The 13752-nt window shown below is 46.0% G+C and overlaps 1 protein-coding gene across 1 annotated transcript in view; it reads left to right on the forward strand.

The window, feature by feature from the left end:
- Nucleotides 1-13239, forward strand: part of TMEM233 (transmembrane protein 233) — a 39858-nt gene extending 26619 nt beyond the window's left edge. Inside the window, exons 2-3 of the mRNA XM_032654006.1 lie at nucleotides 3668-3804; nucleotides 13104-13239. Coding sequence (XP_032509897.1) covers nucleotides 3668-3804; nucleotides 13104-13110 — 144 coding nt within the window. The 3' untranslated portion in view covers nucleotides 13111-13239. The remainder of the gene's footprint in view (nucleotides 1-3667; nucleotides 3805-13103) is intronic.
- The last annotated feature ends 513 nt before the right edge of the window (nucleotides 13240-13752 follow it).

The raw sequence follows: 13752 nt of genomic DNA on the forward strand, positions 1-13752 counted from the left end.
TTCATAATTTGTGAAAGAACTAAGAAGATCATATAAATTTTAAATATTGAAGCCATCCCTTGTTTCTTTCTAGTTCTTCCACAGCAGATGGGATAGTTTGCTTTTTAAGCTCTTCAGAAAAAGATTTATAAACCATGCATTTTCTCTAAAAGCCATTTCTACCACTTCAGTCTGTAGCATCTGCCACGAGACAGTTAATATGCAATTCCAGTTGGGAGAGAAAAGAATTACAGCCAATGAATTGGGGAGGGGAGGTAATTAATCCTTTCCTGGTTCATTGTTAGATGATGACCCTGAAGCCCAAGCCCCACACCAGTGAAGTCCTTTAGAGTAGAAATCTGGGAGTTCTAAAATATCCCACCCTCATCCCTCCTCCCATATCCTTACATCTACCCAGCAGATTTACCCATGGGCAGCCCCTTCTTCAAGAATCAGAGGAAGAAATGGATTCATTAGAGGACTCCTGGGGAGGAAAGAGTCCACAGTTAACACTGAAAGAGGCTTTTCATCTGTTTTTCAAGCTAACCATGGACCCATTCCTGGAATGACTCAACATCTCCCTTATGAGCCCCAGAGGGATGGTGAATTGCAGGGAGGAGGGTCACATACAGGATGCCAGACTGGCAACAGGTGACGAAGGTTGGGCAGGATTTGCTCATGTCTTGCACTCAAATCCCCCTTAACCAGGCACCAGCATGACTCTTCTGACCTGCAGCAGACAAGTCAAGTGGCCTGGGTAGCCCCCATCTCACCTGTGCTCATGGGCAACGCACAGATGTAGACGTACCCTTCAACATTGGCTGTTCTTCCCACTTCCGTTGTCACTGCTGTTGAGAACGTGAAACTGGTTTTTCATCCAAACAGCCAAGAGTTGACAATGTTTGTGGGGAGATTGGCGGGGGGTGTCTCATTATTTTTTCTCTGGTTACAGCAAAACAGAAACATCACCAGAACTAATCTGAAAACTGGGTTTTCCAAGGTAGCATGATAGAATATGATCATTTTGGGAGGGTCTGAATCTACATAATTTTAAACTGATCATGAACTCACAATTTGGGGTTCTAGGATTCTATGCACTGACTTTGATTGTGAAGCCTCTAAAACAAAGTTTCCCAAACTTGGGTCCCCAGATTCTGTTCTGTCAAGGAGTAGAGATTGATCACCTGTAATTCTGATAAGTAGCCCAGATGATTCTATCGCACACCAAGGATCTCAGCTTTAGAAGAAGAATAAAACAGGCAGTGGCAATTCACAATAAAAGGTAACACATATTGAGCATATATTATGTCCTGGACCGATGCTAACCACTTTGCCTGCATTAAATCGTTAGCACCTCTCATACGAAGGAGGTGTTATTACTGTTGCTCCCAACTTACAGATGAGGACACCAAGGCTTAGAAAGCTTGATAATTTGCTCTAATTCTCACAGCTGATAAGACATGGAATTTGAACTCAGATCTCTCTGCGTTTAGAGCCCATACTCTGTGACACACTTCCTTGGGTTAAATCTTAAGGTGGTAAGCATCTTGACCTTGCAGGATGTCAAGGACAGCTCTCTAGACCAAAGCTTTTCAACCCTGAGACTGCCAAATACTGTGGCAGCAACCCAAGTATCCATCAATGAATAAGTAGATAAACAAAATGTGCTCTATCCATAAAACGGAATGTTAGCCTTAAAAAGGAAGGAAATTCTGACACATGCTACCACATGGATGAACCTTGAGGACATTATGCTAATTGAAATAAGCATAAAAAGACAAATATTCTATGACTCCACTCGTATAATGTCCCTGGCATAGTCAGATCTATAGAGACAACATAAAATGCCGGTTGCCAGGGGCTGGAGGGTGGGAAGAATGAGGAGTAGGTGTTGAATTGAGTGCAGAGTTTTCGTTTGAGACGATTGATTATGGTGATGTTTGCACAACACCGTGAGTGTGCTTAGTGCCACCGAACTGTACACCAAAAATGGTAAATTTTATGTTAGGTACATTTCACCACAATTTTTAAAAAACTGGTGTCTGGTTCCTGCACCAGTTAAATCAGAGTCTCTGCAGAATAGGGCCCAGCTATCTGGATTTGTTTAAAATATACTATCCAAGTGTTTCTAATGGGCACCCACAGTTAAGAACTCCAAGAATTCAGCGTACAGAATTCTGGAGCTCACCCTGCTGGCAGTCCCTGGCATCGTTGCAAGTTCTTTCCCATTCACACAAGAGGCCTAAAAGCAAGACTCGCTGGGAAAGGCGAGTCTCCCAGCCTGTTGCTGACTAAGGTGGCCGGGTCCGAGAATTAATGGAAGGTCCTGGAAGCAGAAAGCTCTGTGGTATACTGGGTGCTTCTCTGGCTTGTAATTGTCTGTATGTGCCTCATTCCCCTTAAGGGTCGACGAAGAAGGGTGATTATTACTGAAGTGCTGAGCTTTCAGGATCAAGAATAGAGTTCCCACGGAAACCTACAGTTCACGGCATGGATCAGGTCACTCTGTCCCTAACTTATAAATGCATATTTCCAGTCTTATTTGGGCTGCAGCATGACTTTTGGGGAATTCTCAGCAATGGGAGTTACGATAAAGAGAGCTTATTACGAGAGAGAAGAATGGCATCTGGCCTCCAGCTCAGCAGCAAGGATTCTCTGAGCACCTCTACTTTGCCTGGGACTCCAAGATGCCCTCAATGAACTCATATTCTTTAGGGAAATGAATGTATTCATTCAGCCAATACATATTTCTTGAGTCCCTGCAATGGCCCAGACATTGCTCAAAGGGGCACAGCATCTGACTCTGGGCCTTTGCACAAGGGTAATCTGCGGAACCCAGTGATACCCTGCAGTTGCTGGATCATGGGGAAGCCTGGGGTAACTCAGAGGAGAGGCCAGGATGGCTGGGACACTGGGGAAGCCTGGGGTAACTCAGAGGAGAGGCCGGGATGGCTGGGACACTGGGGACGGGTAGCTGCTATTTACCAACCAGTACGAAAGTATTCCAATATTTTAACAGCTGGGAAAGCTGTATGAGTAGGTGCCAGATGAATGGCAGCTTGGCTTGGACAAAGAGGTGAACAGTTCAGCCAATGTCCCTGACCTTCTTGTGTAGGAACGGGCAATCTTTTTCTGTCGTAGGCCGACTAGTAAATATTTTAGGATTTGGTAGACAGTATGCTCTCTGTCCCAGCTACTCAACTCCATTGTTGTAACATAAAAGCAGCTACAGACAATAGTAAACAAGTGGTTGTGACTGCATTCCATACAGACTTTGTTTATAAAAACAGCAGGCTGGATTTGGCCTATGGGCCATAGTTTGCAAACCTCTCTTCTAGTGGATGAGACAGATATACCCATTCATCCTTTCATCATACAAATATTTATCGCGCATCTTCTACGTGACAAATATTGCACTGGGCACTGGTATACTGTGCTGAACAAGATGGAATGGTCCCTGCCCACAAAGCACTTAATGGGAGAGGCCTAATCAGTCTGTTCAATATGCTACGGTAAATATTAAGATGAAAGTAATCAGGAAATACAGAAGAGGAAGTTAACTCAGACTGGGAGTTCAAGGAAGACTTCCTGGAGGAAGTGGTAACTGTGCCACCTGCTCAGATCAGCCTGGGAAGCCATATCTTTCCCTGTGGGTTGTCATCACCAGCTCTTCCCTTGTGTCCTCCAGTCTCTGAACAGCTACAATGATGGAGACATCGAAGGATCCAAGCGGCTTGGGAGGAATGCCAAGTGGGTGGCCTTCGCCTCCATCATTATTGGCCTTCTCATCATTGCTATTTCTTGTGCAGTTCACTTCGCACGAAAGTAAGTAGGCTTTTTTAATCCCTCCCAATGTAAAATGTCTTTTCTTTTTTGTTTTATTTTTTTTAATTTATATATTTGGCTGCACCAGGTCTTAGTTGCGGCATGTGGGATCTTTAGCTGCGGCATGCGGGATCTTTTAGTTGCAGCATGCAGGATCTTTAGTTATGGCATGTGAGCTCTTAGTTGCAGCATGTGGGATCTTTTAGTTGCAGCATGTGGGATCTTTAGCTGTGGCATGCGGGATCTTTTAATTGCAGCATGCAGGATCTTTAGTTATGGCATGTGAACTCTTAGTTGTGGCATGTGGGATCTTTTAGTTGCGGCATGCGGGATCTTTAGTTGTGGCATGTGATCTCTTAGATGCAGGATGTGTGATCTAGTTCCCTGACCAGGGATGGAACCCAGGCCCCCTGCATTGGGAACATGGAGTCTTAGCCACTGGACCACCAGGGAAGTCCCCTAAAATGCCTTTTCTTGAATGTCCACTGGAATCAACTAGGATAGGTTAGATTGTGCTTAGTAACAAACAATCCCAAACAAAAGGGTTTTGATTTTTCCTCACTGCTGTTCCATGGGCCTTGTAGGTTTGCGGAATGTCTCTCTTCCACACAGTCACTCAGGGTCCAGGCTATCTGAAACTCCACCATCTTATAGCTGCTCTATCTGAAACAGGAGTCAACAAACTTTTCCTTTAAAGGGCTAGATAGTAAATATTTTAGGCCACTGTCAGCATCTCAGTTGCAACTACTTAGCTCTGCCATTTTAGCACAGAAGCAGCCATATCCAATCTGTAAATGGATGGGTGTGGCTGTGTTCAATAAAACTTTATTTATAAAAACAGGGAGCTGGCCCATGGGCCATAGTTCTCCAACCTCTGATCTAGAGCATGAGGGCTTCTCAAGTTAAGACAGGGGACGGAAAAACCAGAGAATCCCACGTGAGTTTTCACTGCCTCAGCCCTGGAGTGACACATGTCACTTAGGCTCATAATTGATTGGCTAACACCAGTCACATAGTTCGACCAAACTGTAAGAGAATGAGAACTGTAGGGCAGTAAGTGGAATATTTAGGTTATTACTTGCTCTGCCTTAGCATCTAATCTGCTAAATGATTTGCTACATGACATTGCATCCAACTAGCCTAACTGTTCTTAGTTTAAGAGCAGAAGGGTCTCCACAGATGTTTGGTATTTTCAGTGAGCTCTCGTCTCATAAAGAGATGGGTGCTGTTGATGTTTCTCTCTGGATTTGGACAAATTTATTCTGATTTCTCCAACCAGCTGAGATGGCTCGCTCTGCTAGAATCAATGATACTTTCCATCAGAGGTTTGCCAGAGGGCAAGGTAGTGTGATGGACAACCAAGACCTGGAAATGGCAAGTACAGATTCATCTCTGTCTCACCGCGTAACTCCTAGCAAAACAGATAAGAACTCAGAAATCCTTTCACTCTTCTGTCAGAGCAGCACTGTTCCTCCTACACCATTTCCCTCAAGCTGAGAAGATCAGTCTTTCTGACTTGGTTTCAGGAAGGGCCCACTGGGTGGATAAGAGAGGAGCGGCACACCCTTTAGCCCGCCAGGTCAGCCAACCCCACCTTGGCAACCAAGAGTGTAGTGGATGTCACAGTAGGCCAGCTTCCTAACAGGCAAGCCAAATCCATGAGCAGTCGGGCAGTTGGATGGAGGGGGGAGATGTCAAAATACAAAGAGTCATAAAGGAAAAAAATAGATGGCTTTGGCCAAAGAGAGGAGAAAAGGACACTAAAATATCAAAGGAACCTCAAACTTTCTTGCCTGCAAGATGGCAAATTGATGATGTTGGCTTATGAAGGAAAAGACAGTTGAAAGATAGATGTGAACACACCAACTTTCCTCTTAAGGAAAGCGTAATGTGCTTGTACACGTGTGTGAGCACAGGGCTGTGAGCTGTGGAGTTAATGGTGCGGGTTTGGGACCAGACTTCCTGGACACAAGTACCCCCTTTACCACTTACTTACGGTGAGACCATCAGCCAACTGCTTACCTTTCTCAGCTTCAGTTTCTTCCTCTGTCAACTGGGATTATAGTAGTACCCATTTAATAAAGCTGTTGTGAGGGCTAATGAGAATGTGTATAGGTTGGCATCTGTTCCTTAGTAGTACAGACAAAATACAAACCATTTATTCTATTATTACTACGGTTATCAACATGACTGGGGGAGGACGTCAGAGTTTAAAATGCTACTAAATAGGGTTCAAGGCTTTGTACATATGAGCCGAGCTCAAAGGACGGTGTTCCAGGGGAACGAGGCCAAGTGCTGGCCTGACTCCTGGGGACTTGTGAAAATACATACTGCCCAGATCGGTGTTTGAGCTAAGTGGTTATAATAATAGCAGCTGACACTGACATAGAACTTACCATATGCCAGATACTGTTCTAAGCTCTTATATGAATTAACCCTCACCGAGTCCTCACAGCAACCCCATGAAGTAGGTAGTATTATCCCCATTTTTGCAGATGAAGAAACTGAGGCTCAGAGAAGTGAAGTGACTTGCCTGCTGTCTCACAGCTAATAAGTTGTAAAGGCGGGTGTTAAGCCCGGCATAATCTGGCTCTGGAAACTGCCCTCAGCCAAACACCACACAGCCTCTAAGCTAGCACGTCCTTTCTAGTACATCCGATAACAAAGGCCAGTGGACGGCGCTCACCTTGTGGCTAACTCTAGAATTATTTATATGGTGCTGGTGTGGTGAGGTTCCAACCTACCACAAGAATGTGATGAGTTAGGGCCCAGGGTAGCAAAATCAAAGGGCTGCAGGGGTTAGGCAGGGAATGTCCACGCATGAAGCAGCTTGGTCGCAGGACAGTAGGTAGCAGTGGGGGCGGTGGCGCGAGGAGAGAGCACAGTTTATAGGGAGCAGCCACCACTCTGCTCCGGCTACTTGTCACCGCTTGGAATGCAGATCTCATGGGCCCATTTTCCAGAAGACATTGAAAAGCTCGGTCTTCATTTAAAATCTCCTGATTTTTAGATTTTTTTTTTTTCTTGCGGTACGCGGGCCTCTCACTGTTGTGGCCTCTCCCGTTGCGGAGCACAGGCTCCGGACGCGCAGGCTCACCGGCCATGGCTCACGGGCCCAGCCGCTCCGCGACATGTGGGGTCTTCCCGGACCGGGGCACGAACCCGTGTCCCCTGCATCGGCAGGCGGACTCTCAACCACTGCGCCACCAGGGAAGCCGGATTTTTAGATTTTGACAACCAGTTCACATCGTTTAAACACGTGGTGAGGGCCCAAAACAAAAATCGCACCTGCAGCCTGGACATTAGCTACTTTGCAGTCTCCGGGGGACAGTTTGGCTTTCAGAGTTCAGTTTGCCTATTAGACACCATGCAAGAAGTTTTACTAGGGACGCAGAAGTCTTCATGTATGGGGACTTTCTCCATTCTTAATATAAATGTTTCTATCTGGAGATAAAGCATTGATGTTTGTATGCTTGTGATTGAGGTTTTGTTAGTAGTAGTAAAGGACAGGAGAGGAAGTCCCCTCTCCACCCCTTCTCCCTGAGGGGAAGTGTTTCACAGCTTTTAGAGCCTGGCCCGCCACAGGATTCAAATCCTAGTTCTACCACCCAGACCGCCCAGACATGTCATGAAACTCTCTGTGCCTCAATTCCCCTCTCTATAAAGTGAGGATAGAATTTTCCCCGCATCTGTATGCTCAGCTTCCTCTTAGATACTTTTTCTTCCGTGTTATCAAAGAAAGCAAAAATGTCTTCCAGAGTTAGAATCCCATGGAGACACTCAAATTTAAAGGCTTTGGGGTGTGTGTGTGTGTGTGTGTGTGTGTGTGTGTGTGTGTGTGTGTAAGAGACAGCAAGAAACTAGGCCTCAGTGAATGAAATCAATTCTATCTTCCGTTAAGACCAGTAACAAGGCCGATTTCTCAGTAATCCTTTGAAATAAAATTTCCCAGCCTGGCTTAATTCAGGAACTGAATGGCAATGTGGAATTGCTAAGGCAGAGGTTCCCAAGCTTTGGGCTGCAGAAGAGTTACCTGGGGAGTTTTAAAAGAGGTGGACATCGTCGGAGCCCTACCTCAAAGGATTCCAACTCACAAAGCCAGAAGCGAGGACCAAGAATCTGCATTTCCAAGCTCCCCTCTCCTGCCCTAGGGCTCTGGTGCAGGTGATCAGAACGCACTGAACTTTCTCCCTCCCAAATCTAAAAGGCAGAGGCACTAACAGTAGCCAGCCGTTAACAGAGTGGTCAGTTTTCATTTACCTCAGCAAACTTGTCATCCTAACATGTTATATCTAACTCAAGGCCAAGGATGGGAGTCATTTTACAGCCTAGGAGGCGGACCCGCAGAGAGAGGCTCTTTCGTAGCAATCTAAAAGGCAGCAAGGACTTCCTTGGAGGGGCTGGGAAAATCTGACTTTAGAGAAGAACTACCCTAGAGATAAGCCCGAAAGGTTTGAATATGTCAGTTTTCTGCGTTTCATTAAAAAAAACTGTCTGAAGTCACCTATTGCCTTTTAAAAATGGTGAAGTTCTGCCTTTCAAAAAAGTATTCCTTATCCTTATTAAGAAAACTGTAACCAGTCTCTTGTCCCTCAAGTGACTGGAATCTCGGGTAGTTTGTTTTCTCGGAATAGACTCAGGTCGTGATAGTCTCTTCACCCAAACTCATAAAAAAGTCTCATTCATCCTAATTTTTTTCCTCCCAGTCTTATCAAGATATCATTGACATACAGCGCTGTGTAAGTTTAAGGTGTCCAGCGTAATGACTTAACTTACATACACCATGAAATGGTGACCACAGTAAGTTTAGTGAACATCTATCAGTTCATGTAACTACAAAATTAAAGAAATAGAAAAAAATATTTTTCCTTGTGATGAGAACTCGGGATTTGCTGTCTTAACCACTCTTATATGTAACGTACGGCAGCACTCATATTTATCACATCGTACATCACATCCCTAGCACTCATTTATCTTATAACTAGAAGTTTGTACCTTTTGACCACCTTCATCCAACTCTCCCTCCCCCTAACCCCTGCCTCTGGTAACCCCAAATCTGGTCTCTTTTTCCATCATTCGTCCTAATTTTACAGGTTGTCTGTGTGAGCCACATGGTACTTAGAGCAAAGAAAGAGTTGCATGACATGCGGTCCTTTAGAACTGGGAATCATTGAACTAAAATAGTCAACAGTTTGGGGTAGAATGCTGAGCCGTCAGAAGAGAAGTGGTCTGGTCCAAATGGAATCAGAAACTTGCAGTCTCTTGCAGTTATAAAGTCCGCTGCCCGCAGGTTACTAGGGAAAGTGGAGGAATGGATCACGGAGGTGAGACGTTTAAATACTGCAGCCGTCTAGTTCTTGATCCCGCTTCTTCACATGCCCAGCCTACGTCAGCAAGTCTACAGAGTTTTACTTTCTGCTGGTGTCTGAGGATTCAGGCAAGTGAGGTTGTTGTAGTCATGTTTCACAAAGCACAGGCCTCACCTGTGACAGATTGAGCAGAGATGTTTGTGTTGTATGTTTGAACACTGGAACCACGCTCCAAGCTCAGTGGGAGCCCTGTAGCCATTCATACTCATAAGTGTCGAGCGACCTGGTGGCCAGAAGCTCCATTTAAACGGTTGCTTTTTTCTCTTTGAGGAACCTGCATAGTTGATTTCTGTAAATGCACATACATTGCAATTCCACTGACCTTACATCTCTGGGTGTTCTTGTAGGTACATAAACAGCTAGGCACACTCCCACCACGTATTAAAAATGTTTGTTTGTCGTTCTTAGCGATAAGAGACTTTATGTTCCAGAGTTCCATTAAGGAAGAACTTGACTTCTAAATTTAAGGATCCCACGACTATCTCCCATTAGCAGGTGCAGAGTTAGTAGATGTTAACGCATTCTGTACGGCAAAGCTTCCGTCTCACAAACAGACTGGAAAGGTCCTTTCCTGACCTCAAAATATCCTCCCTTTGCATTAGAAGGGAAGTAGGCATATACTTACTGACATATATACTTAAGCCTATATCTCAAGGGGGATAAGAAGCAAGGACTTGGTCTTGCAAAAACATAAAAGCAAATCTCTCTTATTCCCTGTATTATTGGCTGGTGTAAGGCTTCTTGGTGATTGTTTCGTGCAGGATGTGTCTTCAGAGAATTTTTATGATTCCATGATGAAAAATGGGGAACATTCTAGAAGATCAGAAGGGCTTTCTTTGTTGGTTCAGATGAGTTGCAGTAAAGACAAGTAAGACCTAAGTCATCAACAATGGACAGATTTTTGCTTTGAAAAGTTTGTAAGCTGGTGGGACATTGATGAAAAAATGAGAATAAACACGTTCAAAAAAATAAAGAAATGTTTTTAAGAGAAAGACATTTTTATAAAGGAAAGAAAAAGATGTTCAACCTCTTCAGTAACCAGGGCAACACAAATTAAAGCAACAACAAAATACTCATATATATATATATATATATATATATATATATATGTAATTTTTTTTTCTGTCTGCCAGATTGAAACAATTTAAAAGTTGGATAATGTCAAGGTGGGTGAGAGTGTGAAGAATTGGATACCACACTGTCGGTGGAACAGTAAATTGGGACAGTCTTTTGGGAGATCAATTTGGTTGTATCTATTAAACTTTAAAATTTATGTGCCCGCCCACCCAGCAACTCTGCTTTTCAGCGTCACAAAAAGGCATGTAAAGCAGTAGTTCTCCTCCCTACACATTAAAATCACCAACGCCCAGGGCGCACCCTGGACCAGTTAAGTTAGAATCTCCAGTGAAAGGGCAGGGCATTGGTAGGTTTTAGGGCCCTACAGATGATTCTGACCTTCAGCCTAGGGATGAGAATCAAGGATGGGCAATGATGTTCATTGAAGCTCCGTTCGAAATAGGGGAAAGCTTGAAACAACCTGAATGTCCATCAGCAGGAAAATGGTTAAATACACAGTGGCTCATTCATAGGATGGAATAATACACTGCAGTTTAAACATGGAAGTATCTTCCTTACTGTGGCTTTATAAGGCCCCAGAGGATCTGGTGGCTGCTTCTCCATCCTCATCTCCCAGGACTCTTCCCCTCACTCCTCCACTTCAGCTACATTGAATTCCTCTCTCTTCTTTGAGCAACAGAAGTATGCCACAGGGCCTTTGCACTTGCTGGCCCCTCTACCTAGAATTGTCTTCCTCCCAATATTCACATGGCTTGTTCCCATCTCTCCTTGAGATGCTTGCTCATATGTTACTTAGCAGAGAGGCTACCCCTGACCAGCTTCTCTAAAATAGCACCCACAGCCCCACGTCTCTTCCCTGTGTCCCCTTAACCAACTTTACTTTTCTTCCTAGTATTTATTTCTCCCTGACAAGTGTTATATATGCATATAATTTTTATATAAATATATAAAATATATATTTTATATATATATAAAATGGTCTGTTTCCTCCTATTGGAATGAAAACTACAGGAACATTTTCATTTCATTTCTGTCATTGCCCATAACAATGGAGCATAACACTTAAGGGTGCTTCCCGTGAAGCTAGACCATTAGGGTTTAAGTCTAAGTAGTAGTGTGCCTTTGGGCACGTCTTTTAACCAATCTGTGCCTCAGTTGTCTCATCTATAAAATGAAGATAAAACAGTACCTACCTCATAGGGCTGTGAAGACTAAACTGTATAAAGCACAGTGCCGGGCGCATGGTAGTAACTGCTGGGTACTGTTATTAACACCAGCACCCAGAGCAGTGCCTGGCATATAAATATTCATTGAATAAATAAATGAATGAATGAGTTTAAATAAATAAATGCACACGCACATGCACACACACAACGAATTTCTAAGTGAATATTTATGGATTTAAATGTAGAGGGAAATGCCTGGAGGATGCATCCCAAGCGCTAACAGTGCTACTAACCCTTGAGGAGGAGAATAAGATTCAGAAAGACTCACGAACCATGAGTATGCCTACATCTGTTCTGTTTGGGTTTTTCTGCATGTGCCACACCTAAAACATAACATGTGTCCAAATAAAATGTTTCTCAAAAAGAAGCCAGTGCTTAGAGTCAACAGCGTGCAGACCTGCTCGTCCACACCAGCACTGGTTGAATTAGAGTACTTCTTAAAGACGGAAGCCCTCGGTGACCAGGCTCTGCTCCCTCCCTCCCTCCCTCCCTCCCTCCCTCCCTCCCTCCCTCTCTCCCTCCCTCCCCTCCCTCCCTCTCTCCCTCTCTCCCTCTCTCCCTCCCTCCCTCCTTCCCTCTCTCCCTCCCTCCCTCCCTCCCTCCCTCTCTCCCTCTCTCCCTCTCTCCCTCTCTCCCTCTCTCCCTCTCTCCCTCTCTCCCTCTCCCTCTCTCCCTCTCTCCCTCCCTCCCTCCCTCCCTCTCTCCCTCTCTCCCTCTCTCCCTCTCTCCCTCCCTCCCTCCCTCCCTCCCTCCCTCTCTCCCTCCCTCCCTCCCTCCCTCCCTCCCTCCCTCCCTCTCTCCCTCTCTCCCTCCCTCCCTCCCTCCCTCCCTCCCTCCCTCTCTCCCTCCCTCCCTCCCTCCCTCTCTCCCTCCCTCCCTCCCTCTCTCCCTCCCTCCCTCTCTCCCTCCCTCCCTCCCTCTCTCCCTTTCTCCCTCCCTCCCTTTCTCCCTCCCTCCCTCTCTCACCCCCTTCTTCCCTCCCTCCCCTTCTTACCTCCCTCTCTCCCTCTCTCCCTCCCTCCCCCTCCCTCCCTCTCTCCCTCTCTCCCTCTCTCCCTCTCTCCCTCTCTCCCTCTCTCCCTCCCTCCATCCCTCCCTCTCTCCCTCTCTCCCTCTCTCCCTCTCTCCCTCTCTCCCTCCCTCCCTCTCTCCCTCTCTCCCTCTCTCCCTCTCTCCCTCTCTCCCTCTCTCCCTCTCTCCCTCTCCCTCTCTCCCTCTCTCCCTCCCTCCCTCTCTCCCTCCCTCCCTCCCTCCCTCTCTCCCTCCCTCCCTCCCTCTCTCCCTCCCTCCCTCCCTCCCTCTCTCCCTTTCTCCCTCCCTCCCTTTCTCCCTCCCTCCCTCTCTCCCTTTCTCCCTCTCTCCCTCCCTCCCTCTCTCACCCCCTTCTTCCCTCCCTCCCCTTCTTCCCTCCCTCTCTCCCTCCCTCCCTCTCTCTCCCTCCCTCCCTCCCCCTCCCTCCCTCCCTCCTCCCTCTCTCCCTCCCTCCCTCCCTCTCCCCCATTTTCCCTTCCCCCCTCTCTCCCTCCCTCCATCCCTCACTCTCTCCCCTTCTTCCCTCCTCCCTCCTCCCTCCCTCCTCCCTCCCCCCTCCCCCCTACGCCCCTCACTTTATCTCTTGTACACACAGTGCCTGAGCAGCCAGCAGCCAGCATGGAGGACGGACCTCATCCACACACACCCCAAAGGAGTTTCTGAGGAATGGATCCTTGACTTCAGACTGTGAGATCTTTTCCTCCAGGACTCTCCCTGGCAAATGAACTAAAAACGAAAAGAAAAAAAAAAATGTCCACAATTTAGGAAAACCAGGCAGCAAAGCCAGGCCAGCCAGGGTCATTGTTTTGTTGTTTTTTTTTTTAAGAAAGAAAATCAAGTCTCACTGTTTCAGTTTATCAAAAGCCATTGTGTCCATGTGTCCTTTCCTCTTCTCCAGAGATAAGCCTCAGAAAATCTTATTACTTTTAACGGGGGAGAGGGGTCCAGATCGGGAAGGAGAGGGAGGTTCTGGGAAGAGCAATGGATGCTGGTGTTTGCGATGTTGAACACATTTGTAGCATGTTTAAAGGCATCAAATAGAGCTGAATTTGTGGATTGTTTCCTTTTATTTTTACATGTTGTAGCTTCGCTTCAATCTTCAGTAGCTCCTCCCTCAGTTCCCCAGAGTTCACCATCCCGTCTTTGAAGACTCCGATGAAGGAGCTTTCTGGTCTTCTGTCTTGATCTCACTTTTCGTAACTCCCTCCCACCCACCCCTTCCTTGCATCCACCCTGGGTGAACT

The sequence above is a fragment of the Phocoena sinus genome, chromosome 14 (genome assembly GCF_008692025.1).
Source record: "Phocoena sinus isolate mPhoSin1 chromosome 14, mPhoSin1.pri, whole genome shotgun sequence".
Taxonomy (NCBI): domain Eukaryota; kingdom Metazoa; phylum Chordata; class Mammalia; order Artiodactyla; family Phocoenidae; genus Phocoena; species Phocoena sinus.